At 38.2% G+C, this 27,086-nt stretch overlaps 1 protein-coding gene across 2 annotated transcripts; it reads left to right on the top strand.

Annotated features, from left to right (window-relative positions):
* Window positions 1–66: 66 nt before the first annotated feature.
* eogt (EGF domain-specific O-linked N-acetylglucosamine (GlcNAc) transferase) lies at window positions 67–27,086 on the top strand. Of its 2 annotated transcripts, none has more exons than XM_036559159.1 (16): window positions 67–145; window positions 6,472–6,696; window positions 8,670–8,770; window positions 9,721–9,829; window positions 10,285–10,379; window positions 10,660–10,764; window positions 11,086–11,192; window positions 13,100–13,203; window positions 15,211–15,303; window positions 17,107–17,178; window positions 17,709–17,795; window positions 21,867–21,935; window positions 22,725–22,786; window positions 22,934–23,053; window positions 24,288–24,390; window positions 25,390–27,086. In XM_036559159.1, exons 1-16 carry the CDS (start codon window positions 77–79, stop codon window positions 25,534–25,536), a joined length of 1,668 nt encoding a protein of 555 aa, XP_036415052.1. In that variant the 5' UTR covers window positions 67–76; the 3' UTR covers window positions 25,537–27,086. The 2 variants fall into 2 exon arrangements, with proteins under 2 accessions (XP_036415052.1, XP_036415053.1); XM_036559160.1 differs by lacking the exon at window positions 67–145 and adding an exon at window positions 4,844–5,189.

The raw sequence follows: 27,086 nt of genomic DNA, 5'->3' as shown, positions 1-27,086 counted from the left end.
TTTATTAGAAATGCATTTGATCAATAAATAATGAGAGTTCGAAACAGCGCCCTCTGGTGGTCAATAGTGATACGGCATGCCGGCTGTTTGTTTCCGGTATTATGGCGACTTGGATCCTTCACTCCAGTTTAGTTGGATAAAAGAGGTAAGTTTTGTTTTACTTATTCGCCATAACGCGGTACATTTTAGGTTTTTACTCCCCCTTTTGGTTTTATTGCCTCATTTTCTGTTTGAACGGACTGTTTTTTTTGAACGAGCGCTTTTAAATAACATACCGGGAGCCTTTTTTGGCAGTCTTTAAATCTTAAGTGCACTGATGTTGCTATTGGCTGCCTGAGCAGAGTCTACAGAGCTAAATCCACATGATGGAGACGTTTTACCTGTTAAACCATCTTTCTGCTGCTTCACCTCAGCGTCTTTTAGTCGTGTAGTAAAACAGGGACATTATAATCAACACAGTTTGCGGTGTTGCGGTTTGTGGCTTTCTTTGTGGCCACAAGTTTGGGCTGAATGAATGCTGCACGCCTCGGCTCGGTCTCAAATGACTCTCTAGTCCCTACATAGTGCACTAGATGTGTCCTGAAAGAAGCACTCGTCCACTGGGCTGTGATAAGTGCACTGTTTCGCCAACAAAGAACCATTTGGGATCGAGCCCTTGGTCATTTCTCTGGGCTCTGAAGGAAAGAAAGATGAGAGGGGTTTCCTTCTGGAAGAGCAGTCGTGACTGAACTAGTATTGCTGATAAAAGTATGAAGGATCCATTACAGCTGGAGAACCTTCAGAAAACTGCCCGGATTCAGATTCAGTCTCGCGTTTGGCTCATTTGTGGGCTTAATGTTGCTCATATTTAAAGGAATTGTTCGCAAAAACAAGAAACTTACCCAGTTTTCCTTTCACCCCAAATGTAGTCGACCTGCCAAACGTGGTTGGTGTCTGAAGTTTCCCTCTTTAGTTTTGCACTGGAGCTACGATGCTAATGTGGCTAACAAGTAATAGAATTCAATGTCACCCAAATTACTTTAGCCTCGTAGCTCCAGAGCGAGATTAAGTAAGCAAGGTTTTCAGTGAATTCCTTTAGTGATCCTCTGCAAACCCAGCCTAATGGTAGTACAGTTAAAAAAAGGTTCTTCAAGGGTTCTTTAGTGAAGAAAATGGTTCTATATAGAACCATGAACACTCAAAGAACCCTTTTCATGATTAACAGGTTCTTTGCATCTTCAAATTGATGGTAAATGTACTATAAACAGTTCTATATAGAACCTTTTTGAAAAGGGTTCTTTTATTGTTACAGGCTTGACACGATAACAATAGAAGAACCCTTCCTAGTGCGGTATAGAACCATCTACAGCACATTATCAATATTTTTATGATGCAAAGAAGCCTTTAATCAAGGGTTCTTTGAGTGTTCATGGTTCTATATAGAACCGTTTTCTTTACTAAAGAGTCCTTTGAAGAAATCTGTTGCTGTACTGTGTTTAGTGCTGGGTTATGTGTCAGTATATTCAGTATTGTGTGGGTCTGTACTGTGATTGTATTGAGAACATTCTCTTCTGCCTATTTTTGTTTATCCCTACATGGTCACGTCTGTCACACCTGTCACTTGTCATGTATAGGCTGGGCCTAATCTTGGCATCTGTGCAGCTGTAGGCTGTTTGGACACATCAACCCTCGCTCCCTCTGTTTTAGAGAAGAAGCATTGCCTCTATTGAAAGACGAAACAAGAAGAGAAGATGGCTACCACTGCAGCGAGCTGCATAATAAAGAGCTTTTCATAACTAAGAGGGAATGAAACACCAATACCAGTGGTGGACAAAGTACACAAACCATGCACTTGAGTTAAAGTAGAGATACCCAAGGTAAAATATTACTCCAGTAAAAGTAGAAGTTCCTCCCTTTAGACCTCCACTTGAGTAAAAGTACAAAAGTATTCGCCTTCAAATGTACTTAAGTATCAAAACTAGAAGTACTAAAAGATTAATTATGGCTCTAATGTCCTATTACCATTTTTGTAACAAGACTCTTGCGTTATCAACTCAAAAACAAATTTACTATAAAATGAAGACACGTCAGTCACAACTGCATATGTGTACATATTTCTATATTGTGGTCTATTTACTCAAAGTTAGGTTAGTTCATTATTTATGTTGAATAGACTCTCCCAAAATTTACGCTGCTGCACTGATGTTGAACCGTATGCTTGCACTGGGTCGGTATGACCAACAGGTCAAAGCAAGCTCAAAACAAAGTGCGCACTGTGCCCTGATTGCTGTTCTTGCTTTGCGCTTCTTTTGTTTTGACGTTACGTTTTTATGCACACATAAACCAAAAGGAATGACAGATTTCTCATAATGCAGTGGAGTGAAAGTAAAAAGTCGCCCCAAAATGGAAAAACTTCAGTAAAGATACACGAAAAAAAGTACTTAAGTACAGTAATGAATTACATTTACTTCAATACTGTCCACCACTGACCAATGCTGATAGATGTTGGTATCTGTTTTCACCTCAAATTACATTAAATGCTTAATGACTGAACTCCACCGGCGTAGGCGTTCCTTATAAACATGGAAACGCTTCATTTCCCCAACTGCCTGTATGCGGACTGGAAGGAAAGAGGCCTGTCGTTAGGACATGTAGAAAAGGGGAAATACTGGCCATATTTCTCTGTAAGAGGAAAGGATAGATTGTTTACACAGTGAGAACATATATTTTAGAGTATGTTCTAAGGGGGGAATGATTATTGCTATTGCTGTAATGTGTTTAGTGCTGCGTTATATAGTGGATTTAAAAATATTCATATTATTTTCCAAGTTCAAAATGACTTGTACCTATGCTACATACGTAAAGATGGTTCTTTAGTAAAGGCAGTGGTTCTGTTTAGAACCATTTGCATGTGTAAATGTTTTTTTTGCGTGGTGAAATGGTTCTTTAGTTTGACGGAGAATGTGTTGTGTATGATTCTATGTAGAACCTTTTTGAACATGGTTCTAATATAGCACCCAAAAGCGTTCTTCTGTTGTTACAAAGGAACTTTTTATGGTGCTATATAGAACTATACCCAACACATTCTCCATCAATCTGAAGAACAATTTCACAAATAACAATTAAGCATGCATATGGTTCAAAATAGAACCATTGCCTTTACTAAAGAACCCTTGAAGAACCGTCTTTTTGAGGTGTGTGTGTGTTCTTTTTGTACCCTGTTGTTGTTCTCCTGTGGTAATGAGCTCATTCTACAGTCTGGCGTGCCAGACAGACCAAAATAGAACACAGTGATCTAATCGTTCTCTGCTTCTTGCCAAACTTTGCCAGACTCTGTTGAGTTCCTTTGGTTCTGCTGAGTGTCTCCTCAAAAGCAAGAGGACATTTTTAGCCTCTTATTTAGTCTCAGTGAGGTCACTGGTCAGTCCTCACTATTTTCCAGGCACAGAGAAACTGCAGAATGTATTGGTCACTGATCCTGGAGATCTTTTTACCTACAGACCTGCTGCACCAGATCCTGCCGATTAATCTCTTTTGATCAGCTGGTCCAGGTGTATTAAATACAGGCTGAAATTAAACTCCTAAACTCCAGGTAGATCTCCTGGAGCAGGGCTGGTGACCCCTAAAGCTTAACACAAACCTTTGCAGGCCTGCACAATATGGATGGAACTCTATTGCAGCTATATTACTAAATTAAATATATGCAATACTGGGCAAAAGCCAGAGAGCACCTTCGAAGTTCAGTCTTAGAATTTGGTTGTACAGTCTGCGTAATCTCATAGAGCGCGTTTACATGCACTCAGTAATCCGATCATAATCAGATTTCTGCAGTTATCTGATTATTCAAATGATCATGTGAACAGCACACTCTGATTTTTTAGATCGGAGTCTAGAAGGTCCAGAAAACCGTTTAAGAAATCCGATAAAGAGAGCTGGATTTTAGCTCAGTAATCAGATTTCTCAGTGCATGCGACCTCTTACTCTGATTTCTTTCGGATTTCTCAGTCTGCGCATGTGCGAAAACAGACGGCAGTACCGGAAATAAGTAAGCAGCATTGCTGCGAGACGCAGCAAAGCACTTGTGGAGCAACTCGGAAACCAAATACATGCTAAATGTGAAATGATGATTATGTTTACGTTGCGTCTTCTTCTGTGGGTTTATTGGCTGGTTGCAAAGCACAAATCTGATTACTGCCCAATTCATGTAAACTCAGAGTTTTCCCATTATTTCATTACCCATGTGAAGTGCATGCAAAGCGTTGATCGGATTATTGACAAGATCTGATTTTCTGCAGTTATCGGATTATTAAGTGCATGTGTACGCACTCATTTTCTAACTGCTTTTTGAACTCCAGTTTTGGAAACTTTGTTTTTTCACCTGTTCTCTTTGATGAATAAAAGTGCTTTATTTTTAGCTTATTTAGTTTATATTTTTTTATTTCATCAAAAAGTCCACAGAAGCTTATGGATTATGGAACATCTTTGTTTGGTCATGATTCTCTCAAAACACAATGCAGCATTATTGATTTGTTGAAGCCCTCATTTTGAAGTATAGACGTTGCAAACACTGATATTGCCATAATAATTTATACACAACATGTTGTGCATTGCACTACGTCGCATAAGTACATTTCAGTATAAAACTAAATCCAGTGATAGTCCTGTTCCTGATATGGAATGCATGTGTATATATTTCCTCACCAGCTCTCACTGGTTTAGAGGTCTTGAGCTTGTTTTGATGCTAATTTCCCATATTCCAGCCCCGAATGCTTAAACAATGGTAGGAAAAAGGTCACTAATATTTCCTGTTCTGGAAGCTCTGTCGTTGAGATCCGTTTAGACGCAGTTCCCACGGTGTGGCCGCTGGCCGGTCTCTCAAGACTTGGACCGTAGCTGGACAGGTCTTCACTTGCTCTGACCTGTTCATATTCTGTCATTCTCTCTATCTGTCTAACCTCCTCATGTTCTCTCTGTTTGTCCTTCAACTGTTGTTATTTTGTTTCTCTGTGTCTCTGACCTGCTCACACTCTCATGTTCTTATTCATATTCTCTCTCTCTCTCTGTCTCTCTCTCTCTCTCTCTCTCTCTCTCTCTGTCCTGGTCTTATCTCTCCTGCTCTTTTAAGAGGTTGAGTATACAGATATATCCGTCTTTTTTATTAACCTTCACAGTGTTTTACGGTTCACTGTGAGCTCTGGGGCTTTGAGCAGGTGTGTGAATACAGTGCAGCACTTTTCATCTGAATATGGGCTCAATAGTTTGTGTTGCTGGCTAAAAAACACCAGTTTTCTCACTCCGTTTCTTTCACTCTCTTTCTCTGTGTCTCTCCATCTCTCTCTCTCCTTTCTTTCTGCCTTTCCCTCTCTCTTTCTCTTCACTCTCTGCATTTCTCCTTTTCTCTTTCTTTTTTTCTCTTTCACTCTCACCCCCTCTACCTTCCTCTCTCTATCTTTCTCAATTTATTTCTCTCTCTCTATCTGTTTCTCTATTTCTCTACCTTTCTCCTTTCTCTGTCTTTCTCTCTCACTTTTCTCTGTCTCTACATCTCTTTCATTCTCTGTTTTCCCCTCTTTTCTTACTTCTTTCTCTCCCCTGCCTTATTTTCCCCCCCCTCTCTCTCTCTCGATATATTTTTCACCTTTCTGTCTTTCCTTCTTTCTCCCTAACTCTATTTCTCTCTTTCTTTCTCTTTTATCATATCTTTTTCTCTTTCTTTCTCTTTGTCTTTCTTTTGTTTGCTTTTTACCTGTTATCTCTCTTTTTCTTTCTTTCCTTTGTTCTCTCTTTTTCTTTCTCTTTCTCACTTTCTCTCTCTCATTCTGTTTTTTCCCCTCTTCTCTTTTTTTTACTTCTTTCTTCCCCACTTACCCCCATTCTCTCTCTCTCTCTCTTGCTCCCTCTCTCTTTCTCTCTTGCTAACTTTTTTCCACCTTTCTGTCTTTCCTTCTTTCTCCCTAACTGTATTTTTCTCTCTTTCGTTCTCTTTGTCTTTCTCACTTTTGTCTCCACTTTTATCTCTCTTTTGGTTCTCTTTTTTCTTTGCCTCTTACCTCTCTGTTTCTCTGTCTTTTTTGTACTCTTTTTTTTCTTTCTCTCTCTCTCTCTCTCTCTCTCTCTGTCTCTGTCTTTTTCTCACTTTCTCTATCCCTCTCACTCATTCTGTTTTTCCCCCTTCTCTTTTCTTACTTTTTTGTCTCCCCCTTTATTTTTCCCCTTCCTCTTGCTCTCTCTCTCTCCCTCGCTCTCTCTTGCTTCCTCTCTCTTTCTCTCTTGCTATATTTTTTCTACCTTTCTGTCTTTTTTCTTTCTCCCTAACTCTATTTTTCTCTCTTTATCTCTCTTTGCCTTTCTCTACTTTATCATCTCTTTTTCTTTACCTCTTATCTCTCTCTCTTGTCTTTCTTTTGTTCTCTTCCCCCCCGCTCTGCCTCTCTCTCTATCTCTCTCTCTCTCTCTCTCTCTCTCTCTCTCTCTCTCTCTCTCTCTCTGTAGACTGCTGTCTCTCTCTCACAGGCCTGTTTGTGGACTATGCCTCTGTTGGCCGTGCTGTTGACGGTCTGTATGGTGTGGATTTGCTCTGCGGTCTCTGCTCACCGTCCACAGCCGCTGCTTAACTACAGCTCTCTCTCCCTGCACCCTCTGCACCTTCCCTACTTTCTCCACAACAACCGCCGCGTGGCTAAAGTCTGCAGAGAGGACCCGCTCTGCCCGTTCAGAGTAAGTGTGTTTGTTTCTGTCAGAGCTTTCGCTGAGTGAGGAACTTTCTGACCGGGTTTTCCAGACTCTCACGAGGTCCAGGTGGAGTAGAGTTTCACTGAAAGTCACCTTGAACAGTAACTTTCATCCTCACTTTGTTTGCAGACAAAACAATGTCACATAAACGGTCATTTAAACAATGTTACTTAAATAGTAATTTAAAGGAATTTTGTCTTATTTGTCCCACAGCAGACCTGCAGTAAACCAGAGGCATTTATTTGTTACTCTCTTGTCCTGATGTGCTCGTGTTTTTCAAGGGTGGAATAAGTACAGGAAAGCTATAGATAAAGGGGAACTTCACTTATTTTTCAAATTTCTGCATAATTCTAAGGTAATTCTGTAAACAAAGTCAATTAGAGTGGTTTGATGTGAATTGTTCTGTTGTAGCGAAGTCAGAATTGTTCACAGTGGTGGTGATGGGAACCAGACGTCTGAAGAGCTTAATGCCAATAAAACTCCCTCACAGAAAGTATTATGTGAAATGGATATGAATAAGTTGTCATTGCTTTATGATAATTTTGAGATTTGCTTAAATTCTGAGAGGAGAGGTACATGCAGGTTGTTCTTAGACCCCCAAAAGAACAGATTTTTCCAATTTACCTCTGTTGTACATTACACAAAAAACATGAGAAAAGGTTAAATCTCCTTGGGACCCTGTATAGAACTATACAGCCTTTATGGTCACATGGCTGCAAACAAAAATCTCTAAATGTGCTTCAGCATGAGAGAGTCTTCATCAGGGAGAGACACTATGATATTTGGTCATAGCCATATGGTAATAAAGGCTTTATAGTAGAGGTGGACAGATTCTCATATTGTGATACTTCAAGAAATTTTCACTTCACGGTATGTCATTTATTTTATTCAGACAACTGATGAGTTGAAACAGAGAAAAAGAACCAGTAGTACCACTACATTTAAAAAATACAGTTAAAAACTGTGAATGCAGTGATTTTTTTTCAATATTTGGCGTAATGTATTGCACCAAATCCAGTTAAACAGTTCTAATTTTGCTCATTTTATTTACTGTTGGTCAGTTTTATACAAGTACTGACAATATACACAATATGTTCAGAAAAGTGTGCTGTACTGTGAGATAATTTATTATGATAACCATAAGTATTGTTGTATTGCCCAGCCCTACTTTATAGTTATTAAGAGCTAATATAAGAGTTACATTAAGAGCTCATTAGGGGCTTGTGTGGTAGACATCACACCCCCTGGTTCCTATCACAACCACTGTAAATTAGTCCAAGGTGATTTTCTCTATAGTGAACCATTTCACATCAAACCACTCGGAATGACTCTGTATTTTGTTTCTCATCATTGATGTATGTAGAAATTTTGATAAAAGTATGATCACAGTTGATCACAATGAACAGTTTTATATTGTTTTTTTAACTTTTTGTTCATCAGTGTTCTCTCACGACAGTGCTCAGCGTTAATCATGCAAATATATTATATGACCACTGGGAATCTCTGTGGTGTCAAGCAATCCTGACTGCTAGCCTAGCCACTGATCTATAGGTTAATAACTACAACCAAGCTAGTGTTAGTGTGACTCTCACCTCAGTCGTCAAAAATAGCTTAATTCTCTATTAAACACATAATCCAATAGAAGAATGCCTGAAGACAGTTACTTCAGTTATTTGGCTGCCAAAAAAAAAAAATTAAAACAGCCCACAAAAATCCATCCTAAAGCAATTTTTAAAAAGTTCCTCCCAACTTCAAGAAACATCATCAGTAGAGGGTTTTCATAGTCTTTAAACCGAAATATCTCACTGTACTGTGACACCACTGTAGGAGGCAGGTAGACAATTTTGTGGTGTTGGTTAAATTTTTGTTTAGAGTTTTGAAGTTTAGTAACAAAGTACAATCACAGTCTTTTCATTCATGGTGTTTCTCCCTCATCTTTGCTGTGTTGTGTGTGGCAGGATGCTCTGTCGCTGAAGGAGTCGTGTTGGGGTTATGAACAAAACTGCTCCCCGGATCACAGGTTCAGCTTCCCCGTCTGCACCAGCGTGGACTCAGGATGGTAAGACGTCTATTAAAGTGACAGATTGGAGAAGGTCAAGTTTAGAAACTTCCCTCCTTACCTCAAAATGTGGACCATCAGCTAAGATGTGTTTGGTGTCTGACATTTGCTTCTTTAGTTTTGCACTGGAGCTATAAGTCTAATGTACTTAACAAGGAGCAGAAGTGCACCAGCTAGCATCGTGCTAACTGCATGCCTCATCACTCACTTGCCTCAGAGTTGATAAGTAATCTCAAACAGTTTTGCTGATGTGATTTCAGACACTGTATAAGATGTTATGTGTGAATTCAGGCTTTAAGATCTGCTCCTCTTGTTAGCTTTTAGATGTACACTTGTCTGTTTTTATATTTATTGGGGAAATAATTTCTGCCAAACTTTGACTCTGGTGGTGCAACCAGCTAAGTGTTGTTTGGTCTCTGGTGATGCCACAGCCGTGGCCAGGAGCCCAGGAACATAATTTTGCTCGCTCTCTCTGGGTGGGTAGGTTGATCTGCTCTCTTTGCCCACAGTGATGTTGGCCAAAGCAGGTGTCGCTTAGTTAATGTAACAGAATTGGTAGTTAGTGTTCTCCTCCAAGCGTGTTGAGCTGTCCAGTGTCACTGCATTAGGAGCGATTTGAAAAGTGTCTTGAAGGAAGCATGTGCTAGTTTTCACTCTGCCTGCTTGGTAGCAACATGCATTTGGGGGAGACCTAGCCAGGGAATTACCCTCGACTAATTCGGAGGGCAAAATTGGGTTAAAAAAAGATTTGCCACTGAATGATTTTGACAAAGTGAGGAACAGTGAACTGGTGGTAAGTCAGAACAGTTTATTTACTAAATTAAGCTCATATGGGTTGAAAGTTTTTTGAAGAATTTAGTCTAGTCGGACTGAAGGTCTTGGTCTTTCATGTCTCCATCCAGTGTTAAACCACTCATGCCCATCTCTCTGCGGGTGTTTGTGTTTCGCAGGGCGAGCTCAGTGCAGGCGGCTCAGGAGCTCTTCTGGAAGCAGGCTGACTTTGGCTACGTGAGAGAGAGATTGAGTGAGATGAAGACTCTCTGCAGGCCTTTGACTCCTGTAAGCTCTTCTCTTCTCTTCTCTTCTCTTCTCTTCTCTCCGTGTTTCTGTGATTCCTTGGCTTACTGCTGACCTTCTTGATTCAGAAGAGCCTTCCGTATTCTGTATTATAAACCAAAGTGATAATGAAAAAAAAGCCAGTAAATGGCAATCATCAACTGTTAGTAGTAAGTACCTAATTTTATTAATTTATGCTTTCAAATTGTTTGATTTTTCCTTCTATTCCTTTTAAAAAGTGATTGTGCTTTTTTATTTGTATAGGCTTTTAAATACGTAGCACTTATGTTGTTTTACTGGTGCGTTTTGTTTATTAGAAGTTATTCGTGAACCTTTGAAAAATATTGACAAATGTTATGATATTTTTGCCATGTTGCCCATCCTTATTTACGAACAGGCCCATGGATGAAGCTGCTAGACTGAGTGGAAAGTAACTGTCTGCTCTGTGTCTTTTTAAGGGGGAGTCTTCCCTGAAGTGTACGAGCCACTTGCGTTTCTGTAGAGCTACCAATCTCTACCTGGACCTGCGGAAACCCCGCAGAGGTCATGAGAGGTCAGTGAACCCTGACAAGAAAGGCAGAAAAGTCCAGTACTGCAGTATGAATCTGACAGTAATAATTGTGGAGTGATTTTAATCCAGTATGAATCTGCAGTGTGTGTAGTTTTACAGTCTGACAGTAATAATTGTGGAGCGATTTTAATCCAGTGTGAATCTGCAGTGTGTGTAGTTTTACAGTCTGACAGTAATAATTGTGTCCCCATCCACATCACCTTTCAATCCAGGTTATCTGTAGGGAATTTGGAATTCTGTATCTCTCCCTCTCTCCTTGTAGGTATAAGGAGGATTTCCTGCAGCAGGGGGAGATAGGGGGCCGCTGCAGACTGAACAGCCAAGCGCTGGAAGCAGAAGGACAGCACAAGAGCCCCCTGCAGTCCTGGTGAGTGGAGCACAGTGTCCAAGACGATCCACCAAGATTGTTACTGTACTCACTCTTAGAGTCGAGCTATGAGTGAGTAGAGTTAAATTTTCTGTGACAGAAAAATGGAAAAAACCCCAAAAGAATAAGACTACACGCACAACAGTAACTTTTTATCAAATTTAGCCTTTTCTTCCCCTTCAGTACAAATGTGGTCTGGATTAGAGATTTAGAATCTGCACACTGACTGTGGTGGTCATTGTGTCTTGTAAGGGTTCACCCCTCTGGTGGTTATGACTATATAGACAGGCAACAGTATCGATGCTGGTCTGTCTCCTGCAGGTTTGCAGAGCTGCAGACGTACACTGAGCTCGACTTCCACCCCATAGACGATGGCCACTGTGACATCATCATCGAGAGACCCACTGTCTTCATGAAGCTGGACGCAGGTTTGACATATTTGATAGCTCGTCAAACACAGTGATGGCCCTGCTGACTTGCCATGATCAGTATATTGAGCACTTTATGTTGATGGTCCACTGTGTGTACTTTATAGATGCTCACTTTACTTTAAAGAATCTATCTCTTTACCTTTTTCTTAAGAGTTCATGGAAGTGTTTGAATCAAAATATCTTCTGTTTTATTTTATTTTACCTTTATTTAACCAGAGTAATCAAATTGAGATTAAAAATCTCTTTTTTGCAAGTGAGCCTTAGCCAAAAAGGCTGCACACAGCAACCAAGAGGACAGTCAACAAAAAATTCCACCACTATGGCTAAAAACACAGTCAGAAACAATTTCAAATTAAAAACAAGAACAGAGATAATCCTACAGTGCTTTAACAGTTATCGTAAAATCAGTCAAGGAGATGAGTTGCTTCAGTTTCAAATTTTCTGCAGATCATTCCATGCAGGTGGAGCGCTGTTAACTAAACGCTGCTTTGCCATATTCAGACTGTACTATCAGAACGTCCAACTGAAAATAAATATTAGTGTAAATTGTACTGAGACTTATTTGTTGACAAGAATGCAGTTAAATGTGACCAATAATTACTTTGTAGACAAAAAATTGTCCAATGCTCTTTTCTAAGTTTTGGCAAATACATCAATGAGTGCGTTTACATGCACTTAATAATGCGATAACTGCAGAAAATCAGATTTTGTCAGTAATCCGATCAGCGCGTTTACATGCACTTGAGTAATCAGATAATATGAAAACTCAGAGTTTATGTGAGTCAGACAGTAATCAGATTTCTGCTTTGCAACCAGCCAATAAACTCACAGAAGAAGACGTGACATAAACTTAGCGTAAAACTCAAACTTCATGCTGCGGCTTTTTTTTAAACATCGAGCCCTTTTACCTGAAAATATGAACAAACATCATCTAGAAGATGAAGAATATTTAAATCTTTCCTTAAATGTAGCTGGTTTCAGTGTCGCTCCAAAAGTGTTTCGCTGCTAAAATCCAGCTCTCTTTATTGGATTTCTTAATCGGATTTCTAGATCAGAGTATGGTGTTCACATGACCATTTGAATAATCAGATAACAGCAGAAATCTGATTATGATCGGATTATTTAGTGCATGTAAACATACTTATTGTCAGTGTTGATCGACCGTATGCTACAAATGCAGAAGCTAGATTCAGTTGATTAAGTGATATTTAACTAAATGTGTAAATGTCTCAATATGAGCTAAATTATCTAGATAATAAATTCAGCGTAAAGAGTCATTTCGGCCAGAATGAAAAATGTAACCGTTGCTACGTCTGCCTACTCAACTCCTTGTCCAGAGTTACATTTTCTGGGTTTAAAGATTCGGAAAACCCCCTTCTGATGATGTATCCTGAAGGTTTTGATGAACTACAGGTCCTTTGGACAGGATACATTACAGGACTGTTTTGAATATTTATTTTAGCTGGCTAATGCAGAAGGATGCCAGAGAGCTTACGCTACTGCTAGGAGGTCCAACATCACATAATAATGCGTTCTGGGTATAATGAAAAAATAGTGGTGGACAAAAAAGGATATGAAATTGTGAATTCTGTCAAACTGATGAGGTTGAGGGAAGCAATGGTGCATTACAGAGTATTACGACATGACAAATAACATTACATGCTGGTTTTAGGCCAGACTACCCTTTTAACTAACTGTACACCTACCTCACTTTAACCACAACTTAAGGTTCAACAGGTTCAACCCTGAACCTAACCCCACTCACAGTGCTGTTGATAATCATTAACCACGCAATTTGAGCTTTCGTAGATAAGCTGCACCAGATCATCAAAATAAACTGTGACTGAATATTTAAGTGCATGTCTGGAGGTGAATTCAAATTTGATTCTGACCTTGCTTTGCAGGAGTGAATATGTACCATCATTTCTGCGACTTTGTCAATCTGTACATCTCCCAGCACCTCAACAACTCCTTCAGTAGAGACATCAATATCGTCATGTGGGACACGGTATATTACAAGCATACATGCACACGCACACAGACAGAGAGAGACAAACCAACACTAGGGATGAAATCAAACTAGACACACTAGACTGATCATTTCTTTGTCACTGATACAGAAAACAATGTTTAATGTAAAAGGGTCCAAACTTAAACACACTATATACGTGCATACTACATACCCCACAGCAATGTATCCTACATGCTACAATGCATACTATAAATACATACTACAAATGCACACAACATACTACACATCACTGCATACTGCATATCCATGTACTATACTATTATACTAAAAATGCATACTGTATACTAAAAATGCATACTGCATGTTTCATGACTGTGCATAATACATATGAGAAATGCTACATTAATACTGGATACGAAAATCGCATACTGTATACTACACAACAGTGCATACTACATTCTACACAGTGCACACTACAGCGTATATAAACAGATATTAAGCAAAAAGGCATACACTTACTGTAAATGCTACTTCATACTTCATAGTAATGCATATGACATACCATAAAGCATACTACATACTACAAATGCAGTACATACTAAACTGAAAAATACATAGTACAAATGCACACAACATACTACACTTCACTGCATACTTAATACTACATAATAATGAATACTACACACTAAACAACAATGCATACTATATACTATATAGCAATGCACACTACATACTGAATAATGCATACTACAGATGCATACATCACATTACACACTAATACATACTATATACCACATAACAATGCACGCTACATACTACATAATAATGCATACTACAGATGCATACATCGTACTACACACCAATGCATACGATATAGCAATGTATACTACATGCATACTTCACACTACACAACAATGCATACTACAGATGCATCCATCACACTACACAACAATGCATGCTATATACTATATAGCAATGCAACCTACATACTATATATTAATGCACACTACATACATAATAATGCACGCTACAAATGCCTACATCGGATTACGCAACAATGCATACTACATACTATATAGCAATGCATACTCCATACTACCTAATAATGAATACTACAGATGCATACATCACACTACACAACAGTGCATACTGTATACTATATAGCAATGCATACCACATACTACAAAGACATATTAGTGCTAGTATTAGATTTTTGCTGATGATAAGTCAAACTTTAATGTCCCAAATAGAGATATCAGGCCCTTCTACACTCACGCATGCACACGCAGTTGCCTTTTACTGGAGCTGTTTGTGCTGGCTCAGGCGTCGCTCACAGAGTGATGAGATCAGTCTGTCTGAAGCTGCCAGGCCGTGCTATAATGAAGCTGCTGGCTGAGCACTGGCTCTGGGACGACCGTGTTAGAACACGGGCTCCCGTCATTCATCAGGCTTCTAGTGGTTCTTATTTGGATAAAAATCAAAGAAAGCCTGAGTGTTTGGCTTGCCCTTCATGCTGAGTCTGAGCACCTCGTCTCCAGCAGAGCGGACGGAGCTCAGCCTTGTCCAGGCCTGCTGAAAAGATTGAGGTGCCAAAACCACAATGATTTATGGAGAAAGCTTATCTAGGTCGTTTGTCCTTGTTCTGTGTTTCCTGGCGGAGGAAGAGAGGGAAGAATGAATGTGTGAGGGAGACTTTTTCCTTCTGACTAAACAGCCTGTCTGGACCTCTGTTCCTAATAAAACTTTCAGAACACATGTGCTGCTGTACATGTGCCTACAGATGTACAGCAGCACATGGTTGCTGATTGCGTTTTCCAGTACTCAAGTTAAGCCTAACTGGTCTGTTGTGATAGTCATATTAAGTTTAATGTGCTTTCTGGAAGTTAAATGACTCCGGTTTTGTGCTACGGTGAAAAACAGTACAATTAAATGCACACTGTGGAAACTCCACTCACTCTGCTTCCATTGCTACAGACTAATCTTATGCCTTTTTGGTAAAGCTTTGGGGAAATAGCCTAACCCACGCTCTTGGCTGTGTTTTAGAGTTTGTATGGCTATGGAGACCTGTTCAGCGAAACCTGGAGAGCCTTTTCGGATTACGACGTCATACACCTGAAAACCTACGACTCAAAAAGAGTGAGCTTTTTTCCACTGTTCATCTACAGTCATATGCAAAAGTTTGAACCCTCAGTTTAAGTGAGCAAAAGTTCTCTTTACAAGGAACATTGTGATGTTTTTATCTTTTTGGAACATTTCTCTGCTAATTTTATGGCATTTATTTATTTGCTGAGTTTAACATATTGGAAATAATAAAGCATAACATATAAAATGAGGCGTAGGGTTTGCACATTATGTTTTATTTTTTACCTATGATGTTAAATTCAGCAAATAAATAGTAATTGAGCATTAAAATGTGCGGAAGTGTGTTCTCAGAGGATGTGTTCACTTATTCTCACTTAGAAAATCTATAAAATATCTATCTACAGTACTGTACACAAATACCACCAAAAAGGGTTCTTCTATTTTTATGATGTCAGGATGGTTACAATAGAATAATCCTTTTTTTGGTTCTGTTTAGAATCATTTACAGCACATTTCTCCATCAATCTGAAGAACGCTTTAACAATGCAGAGAACGTTTTAATCACGCAGTGTTCTATTGAGTGTTTATGGTTCTAAATAGAACCATTTTCTTCACTAAAGAACCCTTGAAGAACCATCTTTTTTAAGTTTGTACAACAGTCAGAGACCGCTCTTCATTTTTTTCATTTCCAGTCAAAACAGCTGTTAAATAAATTAAGTTATTCATTTTTCAGCATCAGGGAAAAAAGCAGAAAACATATTTTACAGAAAATTATACAGAAGCTTCAACAACTAAATACAATATCATTTTTTTGTATGTATTGTTCACTTTTTACCTTTATTACAGCTTTCATTCTTTTCAGGAGACTCACTTTCAGTTTTAGAAATCTGCCGAAATATTTTTTCACACCTCCAAAGTTCAGTCTTAGAAGCTGGTTGTATTTTCTGCTTCTCACCATCCAAGAAATCCCAATTACAGTCCATAAAAACTGACTCTGCGTCTCAGCCGTCCAGTTTCGGAGTTCAAGAACAGCTTTTGTCCTTTTGTCTGTCTTCTTTTCTCAGTGAGGGCTTCTTCACAGCTACAAATCCTTTTAGACCCATACCGCTGAGTTGTCTTCCTAATGGAAGGGTAGACAGTGGAAATACTGTTTATTTGATGCCGTTTCGGTGGTCTGCCAGGTCTTCCACGGATGTTAGGAGTTCCATTTTCTCTGTATCTTCAGTTTTTGTCCTTTAACTTTCTCCTTCCTTAGATAAGTGAATTATCTTACATCTAAACTCCTAAGAAATATCATTTCTAGCCTTTTTAGATGAACATGAGAAAGAGATTTGAAAGGCAGCTGAGGTGAGTCTGGGTAGTTGGCTGTGTGAATGTTAGTGTCTATTTGGAGGGGATCAGTCAGTGAGATCTGTAGCTGGTTGGTTTTAAATTTGGGAGGGCAGTAGAGTTAGTAGAGTTAAAGTGGCAGTAGTGAAATGTGAACAAATTACTGATAGATTTGATGTTATACTTCGATTTGGAGGAATTTTGAGTCGTTTTCTGCCAAATATGCTTCCTGATTTTTTTTTAGCTTAATGACCATTTTGACTGGAAATTAAGTAAATGAAATGGTGGTCTCTGACTTGTGCACAGTATTCATATTCATGCATAACATGCATTGATATATTTGCTGCCTTTCTATTGATTCATCTATCTGTCTGTTACTACTGTTACTTTTGAGATATCTAGCTATTTATTTCATTTATAATTTACATTGATATCACTAAGTCTCTGTTCTAAATTACAGTGTATGTTAATCACAGAAGTTGCAGTCATTGTAATAGAAGTGTATTTTTTTCTTCCTTTTTTCTAAAGGTGTGTTTCAGGGACGCCTTTTTCTCTCTGCTGCCGAGGATGAGATACGGCCTCTTCTACAACACCCCCCTGGTGAGCGGACCGTTAAATACAAAAAGAAACGTGGTTTCAGAGGGATGTCATTGAAAAGAGGCCAAAAAAAGAAAAAAGATCTCATCTCTTCTCTGGTTTGATGTCACAATAACACCTTGAACTTCTGAATTGCAAATCCTGCCGAGTGCTGCCGTTCTGCTATTTTATATGTATTAAAATCCTGTAAGTGCTTTCAAATCCGCTCATCTTTTGCCCTCTCCTGCCTGTGCTCTGTATATATACAGGTTTTTTGCCGTGTGTTGTGTTGATGTATCGTTATCTGGGGCCTTGAAGTGTGAAATACACGTGTGTGTGTCCTGTGTGTGTGTGATGGCAGGGACCACCGTGGCGTGTGTGTATGTGTGTGTGAAGTGTCCTGACACATCTGTCTCTGTCACTGAGAGCATCTTTATATTCATGACTGTCAGAGTCTGACTCACATCTGCAAATGACTTGGTGTTTGAAGTGTGTGTGTGGGAGGGCGATTACACTGACACGTATGTGTGTGTGTGCGTGTGTGTGATTGACAGATTTCAAACTGCCGCAGTGAGGGGATGTTCAGAGCGTTCTCTCAGCATGTCCTTCATCGACTCAACATCACACAGGAGAGACCCAAGGTAACATACACGCCCACATGCCATGCAAAAGTTTGAACACCCTTCCTTTACAGAGAACACAGTTAAAACTTCTGTTTTTTTGCAATTTGTAGCGCACAATTTCTGTTCCTTTGCTGAGTTTAACATACTGGAAAAAAATAAAACCATTTAAATAAATAAAAAACATAAATTGAATGTAACACAAAATTACACAAAAAACTCCAGACTTGTAAGGGTTAATATGCAAATTTTAGTGCACAATTTTCTTTTGGTTGCATATTGGGAAAAAAACGAATATAATATATAATGTAATATAAATATGTATGAAATGTGCCATAAGTTTTGCACAGGCCATATTTTAATTTTTTTTTTTCACCTCAATATATTAAATTAGCAAATAAACAGTAATTGTGCATTAAAATGTGGTCTTTGTAGATGATGTATTAACTTCACTTAGAAAATCCACAAAACATGTCATTTGACGGGGGCACCCAAACTTTTGCATATGATGATTTGTGAGGACTTCCATTGACCTCTGAGTAATACTACACCTACTACACCTAAAGCTAACCCTAAACTCATTCTCAGTATTCTCAAAAGGCGGTCTTTCTGCTCTTGTAGTTTTTACAGATAAAGTTGAAGTTATGGTGAAAATTACATGTGGACATAAATGAATATGGATATAAAATGCGATGTTCGATAAAGCTGATATCACGATGGCCTCACGAAGAAGTGATAAAGTATGTGTAAAATAGTGTTCCTCTGACTGGATGTGCTGCAAGTAAATCTAACTAACATCTTATTTAAGCAAGCAGCTAAAAATACAAACTTACTAAAGCACCATTCACATTTGAGGAAAATATAATTACTATTAGCATTCCTCTGACCAGTCACAAGGCTGACGTCTCTTGCCCCGCCTACACAAAACGGTCAGAGAAACTTAGCGAGCTAAAGCTAACCCAGCATAGCCAAAGGCTATCGAGCTAGACCACCTGACTGTAACTGGCTGTCAGCCATACATTCGTTTGTCCACACACCAACGTTGCTGTTCCTTCATTCATGTGTGGCTTGGTCTCGATGTTTGTTCGTCTGTCCGTCCATCTGCACATTTGTTCATCTGTGCCTTTTTTTTGTCCAGTTACGGTCACATAAAAGCCCACAAACATTGTTTACTGTTTTACTGTGCTCCCTAGGACTTTAAAGCTTAGTGATTTTTAATGAAGAGATGTCTGATCAGTATCAGAATTGGCCGATACTCAAGATTTCATTATCAGCTTTGATATTGAAAAAAGTGGTAATCTCTAGTTGCAGTAACTGCATGTAGTTCTTCAGGCTTCTGCTGCTTTGGTTTGCACAACAGCTGCTGAACACATTTATTGTGAGGTGTGTAGGAGTGTGTGGGCATGCTTAGCTCTTCCTGCTCGACCAGCTGCATCTCTCATCACTCACACTGACTCACCTCGCAGCACACACACATGCTCACACATGCATATACACGTATATACTAGTGTTCAAAAGTTTGGAGTTACTTGTCAGTAATCATTTTTTTTATAATTTTACTTTAATAATCGTCTGAGGACTGAAGACACAATCTGAGCCAGTTTTGAATGTGGAATTTTGTGTCATTCTTTTGTTATACAGGTCTTACTGTAACTGTATAAGGCCCTTGCTTATATTTAACACTTCATAATGCACAACACTTTTTCAAAGTGAGACCGCAGGCAGGCCTGTCTAGCACCTGCACGCTCTGATTCTGCGGCCGTACTGTTGTAACACGTGCAGAATGTGGCTTTGTGTTGTCATGCTGAAATAAGCATGGACGTCCCTGAAGAAGACGGCGCCTTAAAGGCTGCATATGTTGCTCCAAAATGTGTTAATGGTGCTTTCGCAGATGAGCAAGTTACCCAGTAATACACTTCCCTCCATTCCACGATAAACGCTGGATTTTGAACTTTATACTGGTAACGACCAGGATTCTTTCCTTTTCTTTGAACCAAACTGTGTTTATTGATAATAATTAGTCAAATTATTCCCAAGCCCATGTGGTGATATCCATCATAGAAGCACGGCAGGTTTTAATGCTTGTCCAGGTTTTCGACCTTGTCCACAAATTTATCTGGATACACTGTAGAGGGTGAAATACCTAAAATCCTTCATAGGGAACAATAAGCATCGTTCACCAACTGTTCTTATGAAGAAATTTCTTCTTAAAACTCACTGACAGTTTTCTCAAAGATTCTGATATTCACCAATGTTTTCTTATTTGGGATTTTTTCTTAGGTAAGAACAGAATCTAAGCACCCGCAAAGGTGTGAACAATTCTGTGGTTTAAGACCACGTCATAAATCTGTTGTAGACTTTTTCTCAAGAACAAATTTAAGAAAAAAAAAAACTCTGGAAGACACTGCTGAAGGAGGCCCATTGTTCTTAAACTGTTGGATTATCAGATGACACATTTCATGGCTATAGTGCGAGTCTCAGCCCATCCTTGCCTGTAAACCTTTCATGGATGATCCTTTTATTCTCAAGTGTAATTACATCTCCTGTTTAAGATGTTTTTGAGCACGTCATAATGTTCCTAGTCCTAAAATTGCCCCATCCCAATATATTTGGAGCATGTTTCAGGCGTCAGTTTCAGAATGAGTGTAAAATGCAATGAATTTGATAAGATAAAAAATGAAATATCTTGTCTTTGTTTAAATACAGGACTTTCGTTTAAATACAGGACAAAGTGGATTTACAAATCACTGCATTTTGTTTTTATTTGCATTTCACATACTTCCCCATTTTTATTTTGGAATTGAGGTTTGTAGATTGAAATAGCATAAGCTAGACAAAACTTCAGCATGTTGTGTTCAGTATTTTCTGGGAACACCAAGATGTTATTAAAGGATAAATAACATACAGGCATTATATACTTACAATAATTTCTTGATAAATTATCTGCCTGAGGTACACAAGGCATCCTGGATGTTCATTTCATTATAACTTCATTCTACAGGTTCTCAGTCATTTCAGAATCATCTACATCATCATTCTAGACATTAACATTTTGTCCTTTTGTTTTTACAGCTTCCTACTAATTAGTTTGTTTTATGGAGTACTAGCACCATAATAGATTTGTTTTACAGTATCTGCAGCAAAACTGCCTTTATATTATTGAAATCAATTGTTCCAGACATATATATATATATATATATATATATATATATATATATATATATATATATATACATTAATATAAAATGCTTAACATAAAATGCCTTTTAATCATTTAATTTTGTAATATCACACCTGTCAAAACTGGCCACTAGGTGGCGATGTTGGATAAGCTAATGGTGTATAAAGTGATGCATCTGTTCACTTTCCTGGGCTCAGAAAGAGTGATATCAGGCCAATGTTGAGAAGAGAAACACTACAGGCACTACTAGAGTTACCATCAACAGATTGCGTCTAAACAGTCAATACACACAACATTTGTGTTTGTAAGTAGAAGAGGTGATATTCTATTATGATTTGCATTTGATGAAAAGTTATTGTTTTATCTACAGTCTTATTTTGTGCAAAGAAACACCATCTTTTACAGTTTTGCTATGCTTTTGTCATTGTTGACATCAAAACAAACCAAAAAAATATATTTTTATACTATTTGGACTATTGGAAAGAAAGATGAAACATATGATGTGGAAAAGTTATGGCATATTTTATGTTTTATTTTCTTAGTATGTTAAACTCAGCAAAGAAAACATAGAAAAGGGCTTGCAGAAAGTGTCATTTATGTGTGTTCTCTGTAGAGGATGTGTTTACTTAGAAAATCAACAACACGCAGAAAATCAACAACACACGTAACATGGCTGGGGTTTTCCATATGACTATGCTTGTGTGTAATTATAATTATGTATATACTTATTATGTAAATTGTAAAACAAAATATGACAGATAACTCTAGAACTCTAGTGATTTAGATTAGAAATACAGAGACAGTGTGTAAAAACAATGTTTGAGATAATAGAGTAACAGAAATGAGTTCAGTGATAGTAAATTGAACAGGATGTATTAAACAGTGGTCTGCGTGACGATCTTGTGTTGCAGGATGGACGGATCAGGGTGACTCTGCTGGCCCGGAGTACAGAGTACCGCAGGATATTAAACCAGCAGGAGGTCAGAACACACACACTTTCACCATCTCTCTCTCTCTCTCTCCCTCTCTCCCCATTTACTCTTCTTTCCTCTTTTTTCTCTCTTCCTTTCTCTTTTTATTACTCCCTCTCCCTTTTTTCTATTATGAATCATCTCTCTCTTTATCTTTCTCTACTTGTGCACTCTCCTTTTTCTCACTCTGCTTTTTTCCTCCTTCTCTTTCTCTGTCTCCCTGTTTTGCTCTGACCTTTTCTCCCAGTTTTTTTTTCTCTCTCTCTGTCCCCCTTTGCTCTTACTTTCACTCTCCTTTTGTCTCTGTTTTCCCACTTTTTTCCTTTCACTTACTTTCACTTAACTACCTTCTGTTTAAACTTGCCCTTTGTATCTCTGTCTCTCTCTCTCTTTCTGGTTCTCTCTCTTTCTGTTTCTCTCTCTTTCTCTCTCTCTCTTTGTTTCTCTCTCTCTTTTTCTCACCCCCCTCTGTTTCTCTCTCTCTTTTTCTCACCCCCCTCTGTTTCTCTCTCTTTCTCTGTTTCTGTTTCTCTCTCTCTTTTTCTCACCCCCTCTGTTTCTCTCTCTCTCTCTCTCTCTCTCTCTCTTTCTGTTTCTCTCTCTCTCTCTCTCTCTCTCTCTGTGTGATCGATGTGTCACTCTCATTCTTCATCTGTGAGTTAAACTCTTATTTGTGCGGGGTCTCCAGTCTGGTAAAGGCCCTGATTTAGTTTGGCTTCTGTCCATAAGAGCGTGAGTGCTCATTAATCACCTGCTGAACCCTGCTGTGTGTGTGTGTGTGTGTGTGTGTGTGTGCAGCTGATAAACGCTCTGAAGACCGTGACTTTATTTGAGGTCAAGCTGGTGGATTACAAGTACAAGTGAGTGACAGAGTCTTCATGCTTTTTCATCAGAATGTTTTCACAGTGGAAATGGAGCCGAGCCCATGGCTGACACTGAGCCCACCGCTGACTGACAGCTGTGTGTGTGTGTGTGTCTGTGTGTATGTTTGTGTGTGTGCGGTGCAGAGATATGCCGTTTTTGGAGCAGATCAGAGTGACCCATAACTCGGACATCTTCATTGGGATGCATGGAGCCGGACTCACTCACCTGCTCTTCCTCCCCGACTGGGCCGTCATATTCGAACTGTACGTGATACAGACAGTGCTTTCACCCTTTCACCCTTTCATTTCTGCTCAAATGGCCTTTAAATAAGTTACTCCTTTTTGATGTTTCTGAGGAGATTAGATACAAGATAATCCACTTTTATAAAGTAGGAGAAAGTCCAAGTAATAAGTGAAAAAAGGACATTCTAAAGCTTAAAGTCTTAAAAAATGTCTTTCATTTTTAAGTATTTAGTGCATCCTCTCTTTGCCTTTATTACAGCTCCATTCATTTTTCTTTATCAAAGATGAAAGCTTTAAGTGCTGTTTATCTGATGGGGACAGTTTTGGTGTCTACCAGGTCCTCCAGGTGGTTGTTAGGAGTCCATTAGGAGTTTTCTCTGTAACTTTTAATGTTTTAAAATGTTTCACCTTCCTTATGCAAGTGAATTATATCTAATTTTATCAGAAATATAATAATAATAATAATAATAATAATAATAATAATAATAATTATTATTATTATTATTATTAAATACATACAAAGTAGTATTGGTAGTGTTGATAAAAATAAAGCAGAAATGTTATTTATTTATTTACATACTTTATTCATTTTGTTAGTCAATTATTTTGAAAATGTAATGTATATAATGTTATATATATATATATATATATATATATATATATATATATATATATATATATATATATATGATAAAATGCTAAAAAATGTATGCACTTTACAGGAAGTTTAAACAGGCAAATTGAGTTGTAAAATACAAAAGAAAATAACTGATATAGAAGGATAAAAACAACAGAATACAAAGAAAAATAAAAACAGTCTGACTTAAAAATTGAAGACAGTAAAATAAAACTCTGATGGCACTGATTCTGTGGAAATGCAGTATTAAAGAGTCATTTTTGTGAGATTCTCTTTAAAAGTGCTAATGGTGACAGTTGCTCTCAGATACTGAGGTTGTAGCTTTGGGTCATGGTAACTGAAAGGCAGCAGATTGCTGTTTGATTTTTTTGGATTTTTAATCTTGAAAATAACCCCAGAATTCTGTCTTGGCCAACAAATAAACTCATACTGTACTGAATATTGTTGCTATGAGTTGTAATTGGCTCTAACGGTCCAAAATCAAAGAAGGAAGATCAGCTTCTTTAAACTGATGTATCCTGATGCATTTTATAGCCCTGTTAATGATGATGGAATGAGTGTTAATCGCACTGTGCTTGTCTGTTTGGTGGGTGATAATAAGCTCTCGCTGTTCCTCAGCTATAACTGTCAGGATGAAAGCTGCTATCGTGATCTGGCGAGGCTGAGAGGCATTCACTACCTGACCTGGCAGAGACAGGACAAAGTGTTTCCTGAGGATAAGGTACAGAGAACCTGCACATCTGAATCCACACGTACAGTCACTCACACATACGTTCGCCTCGCGACAACACAACGATGTGCTACTAGTTACTAAGTACACCACCAAAGTTTGGTATCAGTGTTTTCATTAATATTAAGTTCAGTTGCAGACAGATGTGCAGAAGTATGCAAGTTTGAACACCCAGTCAAATTATGTTGTGTTGAAGTGAAAATAAGTAAATACATCCTCTACAGAAAACACACTTAACCACAACATTTTTCTGCTATTTTTAGTGCAAAGTTTCTATTTATTTGCTGAGTTTAACATATTGGGAGAAAAAAAAAATAAGAATAAAATTATGTATATAATAAAATGTGCTATAGCTTTTGCACCTACTACATGTTATGCTTGATTTAAGAATGTATATGACAGATTTGCCCGCTAAAGGGCAAATAGTGTTATTTATTATTGCAATTTTGGCTGATAGAAAGTACTGAAAATGTGCTACATGCTACAATATAGTGTGCATGCTCTGCTGTAATTCATCCTGTAAAGCCTGAAATAATGATTTAAAAGTTGAAGAGATCGGGTCAGATTTTGTTGGAGTTTTTCAGACCATGTCGTATGTGTTCTCATATAAACGTCACCCAACGTCGCAAAATCAGTGTTATTCTGATTAATATATATTGTGGCAATAGTTACATAATAGACAGTTCATTCACATTCTCAGAAAACACATCCTTTAAGTTGTGATTGAGTTCTCTTTGAATACTCCTTCAATGCACTTGCAGTCAAGAGATTCGTCAGCTTGGGGAATTTTTGCATGCAGTTACACATTTCCACCAGAGAGGTCTCCAAATCTCCAAAATGTGCATAGTGCTAAAAAGCCATCAGCCATTTTGGCTGTAAAGAAATCATCATCAGCCATAAAACTTCACCCTGAGTATGAAGCTCTATTATTAAAGTGCACTTTAACGAAACATTTTTCATTTTTGAGTTTTTGTGTCGTGTTTCTTGCAGGGTCATCACCCCACACTCGGAGAGCACCCCAAATTCACTAATTATGCTTTTGACCCGGAGGAGCTCATGCGCTTGGTGATGGTGGCTGCTGATCATGTGATGCACCACCAGGAGTGGCGTTCAAGACAGAACCGAGATGAGCTATAGCATCATAGCTATACATGCACACATACATATACATATAAAGCCCGACACACAGCTAAAGCGCAGCCGAAACACTCCTTAATGTCATGATGAAAAGTGCTGATCCAGGATCGTTTTTACCCTTCAGATAATAATGTATAGAAGTTTAAGGACATGGGGACCTGGTCCAGGATCAGCACAGAATAAAAGTATATTTCATTGCTGTCATAACAAAACAAAGACTTTTCAGGAGGAGGAAAGCTGTTCTTAGCTTTAATGTATGTTGACGCAACAAGGTTCTATTCTAGCTCATTTTGGAGCATTTCTGTTGCTCCATTCATCATGAAATCTTCACAAAATATAGAGAGCAGCTGGTGTGAACTGAAAAAATGATGTTTTGATATGACAGCAGTGAATACAGTACTGCACATCTGAGAAAATTAGGCTTTAAAAGGTATTTATCTTGGCAATTAGTGTTTATTTGCTTAGAAAAACACAAGTATTAGAATAAATACAAATAAAATTATGACAAAAAGTAGTGAATTCATGTATGCCAGTGTTTTGTTTAACCATTTATAAACCTCTCCTCAAATAACTCCAGTATTATGTGTAATTATTATCCAGGACCTGGTTTGGCTAATCAATACTTCATTATGTTAGATCAAGTATACTGGTAAAGGAATTTAATAGATTCCTGTGATGGCTGGAGGCATTGAGTAGAAATGTTTGTTTGTTCTTCAAACCAGCTCATGAGATATCAAGTACTTTTTGAAAATTCTTGCTGTAGTTTATTTGCATCTATTCTAATGATATAAGGTATTTTTACTGGCAAAAAAAGACTCATTGCCAAGATAAATGGTTTTTAATGATGTGCTTAGACTCCTGCACAGGACTGTACATATACACAAATACTTACATAGACACACACAACTACAAAATACACCCGAAACACTACAGCATGGGCCATAATATAGAGTACTGGTCTGGGATCATTTATCACCCCTCAGATTATAATGTACAGTATATAATTTTATGGACATGGGGAGTTGATCCAGAATCAGCACTCAGGAAAAAACTGAATGTGTTTAAATCTACTTAACACTAACAAACTAGGCAATGTATTCCAGGACCGCGCAAGTCAGCATTTTTGTCACTGTATTGCAACAAGAGTCTTGTCATATTTCTAGATCCTATGGTCACATAGGCTTTGTTCATATAGCAGGTAAAAGTGGCCCAAATCTGAAATTTTTCTTCATATGTGACACAGATGTGTATCTGTGTGTCAGTGTAAACAGCAAAAACACATTGAATCTGACATTTTCAAGTCTGATTTGAGACGCTTTCATATGTGGTACTGAAATCCAATACATATCCGATCTGCAGCAATGCGACTCAGTCTGAAGAGCCAGATAGGAATTCATGCGACTTTTACGTCAATCCAGCTCCACATTTGTCATAGTTTTGTGCTTCTGAGACTCAAAAACATTTAGGGTGATGTTTCTGTACAAAACATTAGAAGACACTCATCCAAATCCCTCCGTGTTTGAAGACATTTTGAAAGAAATGACCGAACG

Source organism: Colossoma macropomum, unplaced genomic scaffold (genome assembly GCF_904425465.1).
Source record: "Colossoma macropomum unplaced genomic scaffold, Colossoma_macropomum, whole genome shotgun sequence".
Taxonomy (NCBI): domain Eukaryota; kingdom Metazoa; phylum Chordata; class Actinopteri; order Characiformes; family Serrasalmidae; genus Colossoma; species Colossoma macropomum.
This window is presented reverse-complemented; position numbering and strand designations above follow the sequence as displayed.

Excerpts from the sequence above, each read along its gene's own strand:
- eogt (XM_036559159.1), top strand. The coding sequence starts at position 77 with ATGCCGGCTGTTTGTTTCCGGTATTATGGCGACTTGGATCCTTCACTC. Across the intron at positions 6,697-8,669 it reads ACCCGCTCTGCCCGTTCAGA|GATGCTCTGTCGCTGAAGGA; the intron begins GTAAGTGTGTTT and ends TGTGTGTGGCAG. Across the intron at positions 23,054-24,287 it reads TGGGCCGTCATATTCGAACT|CTATAACTGTCAGGATGAAA; the intron begins GTACGTGATACA and ends GCTGTTCCTCAG.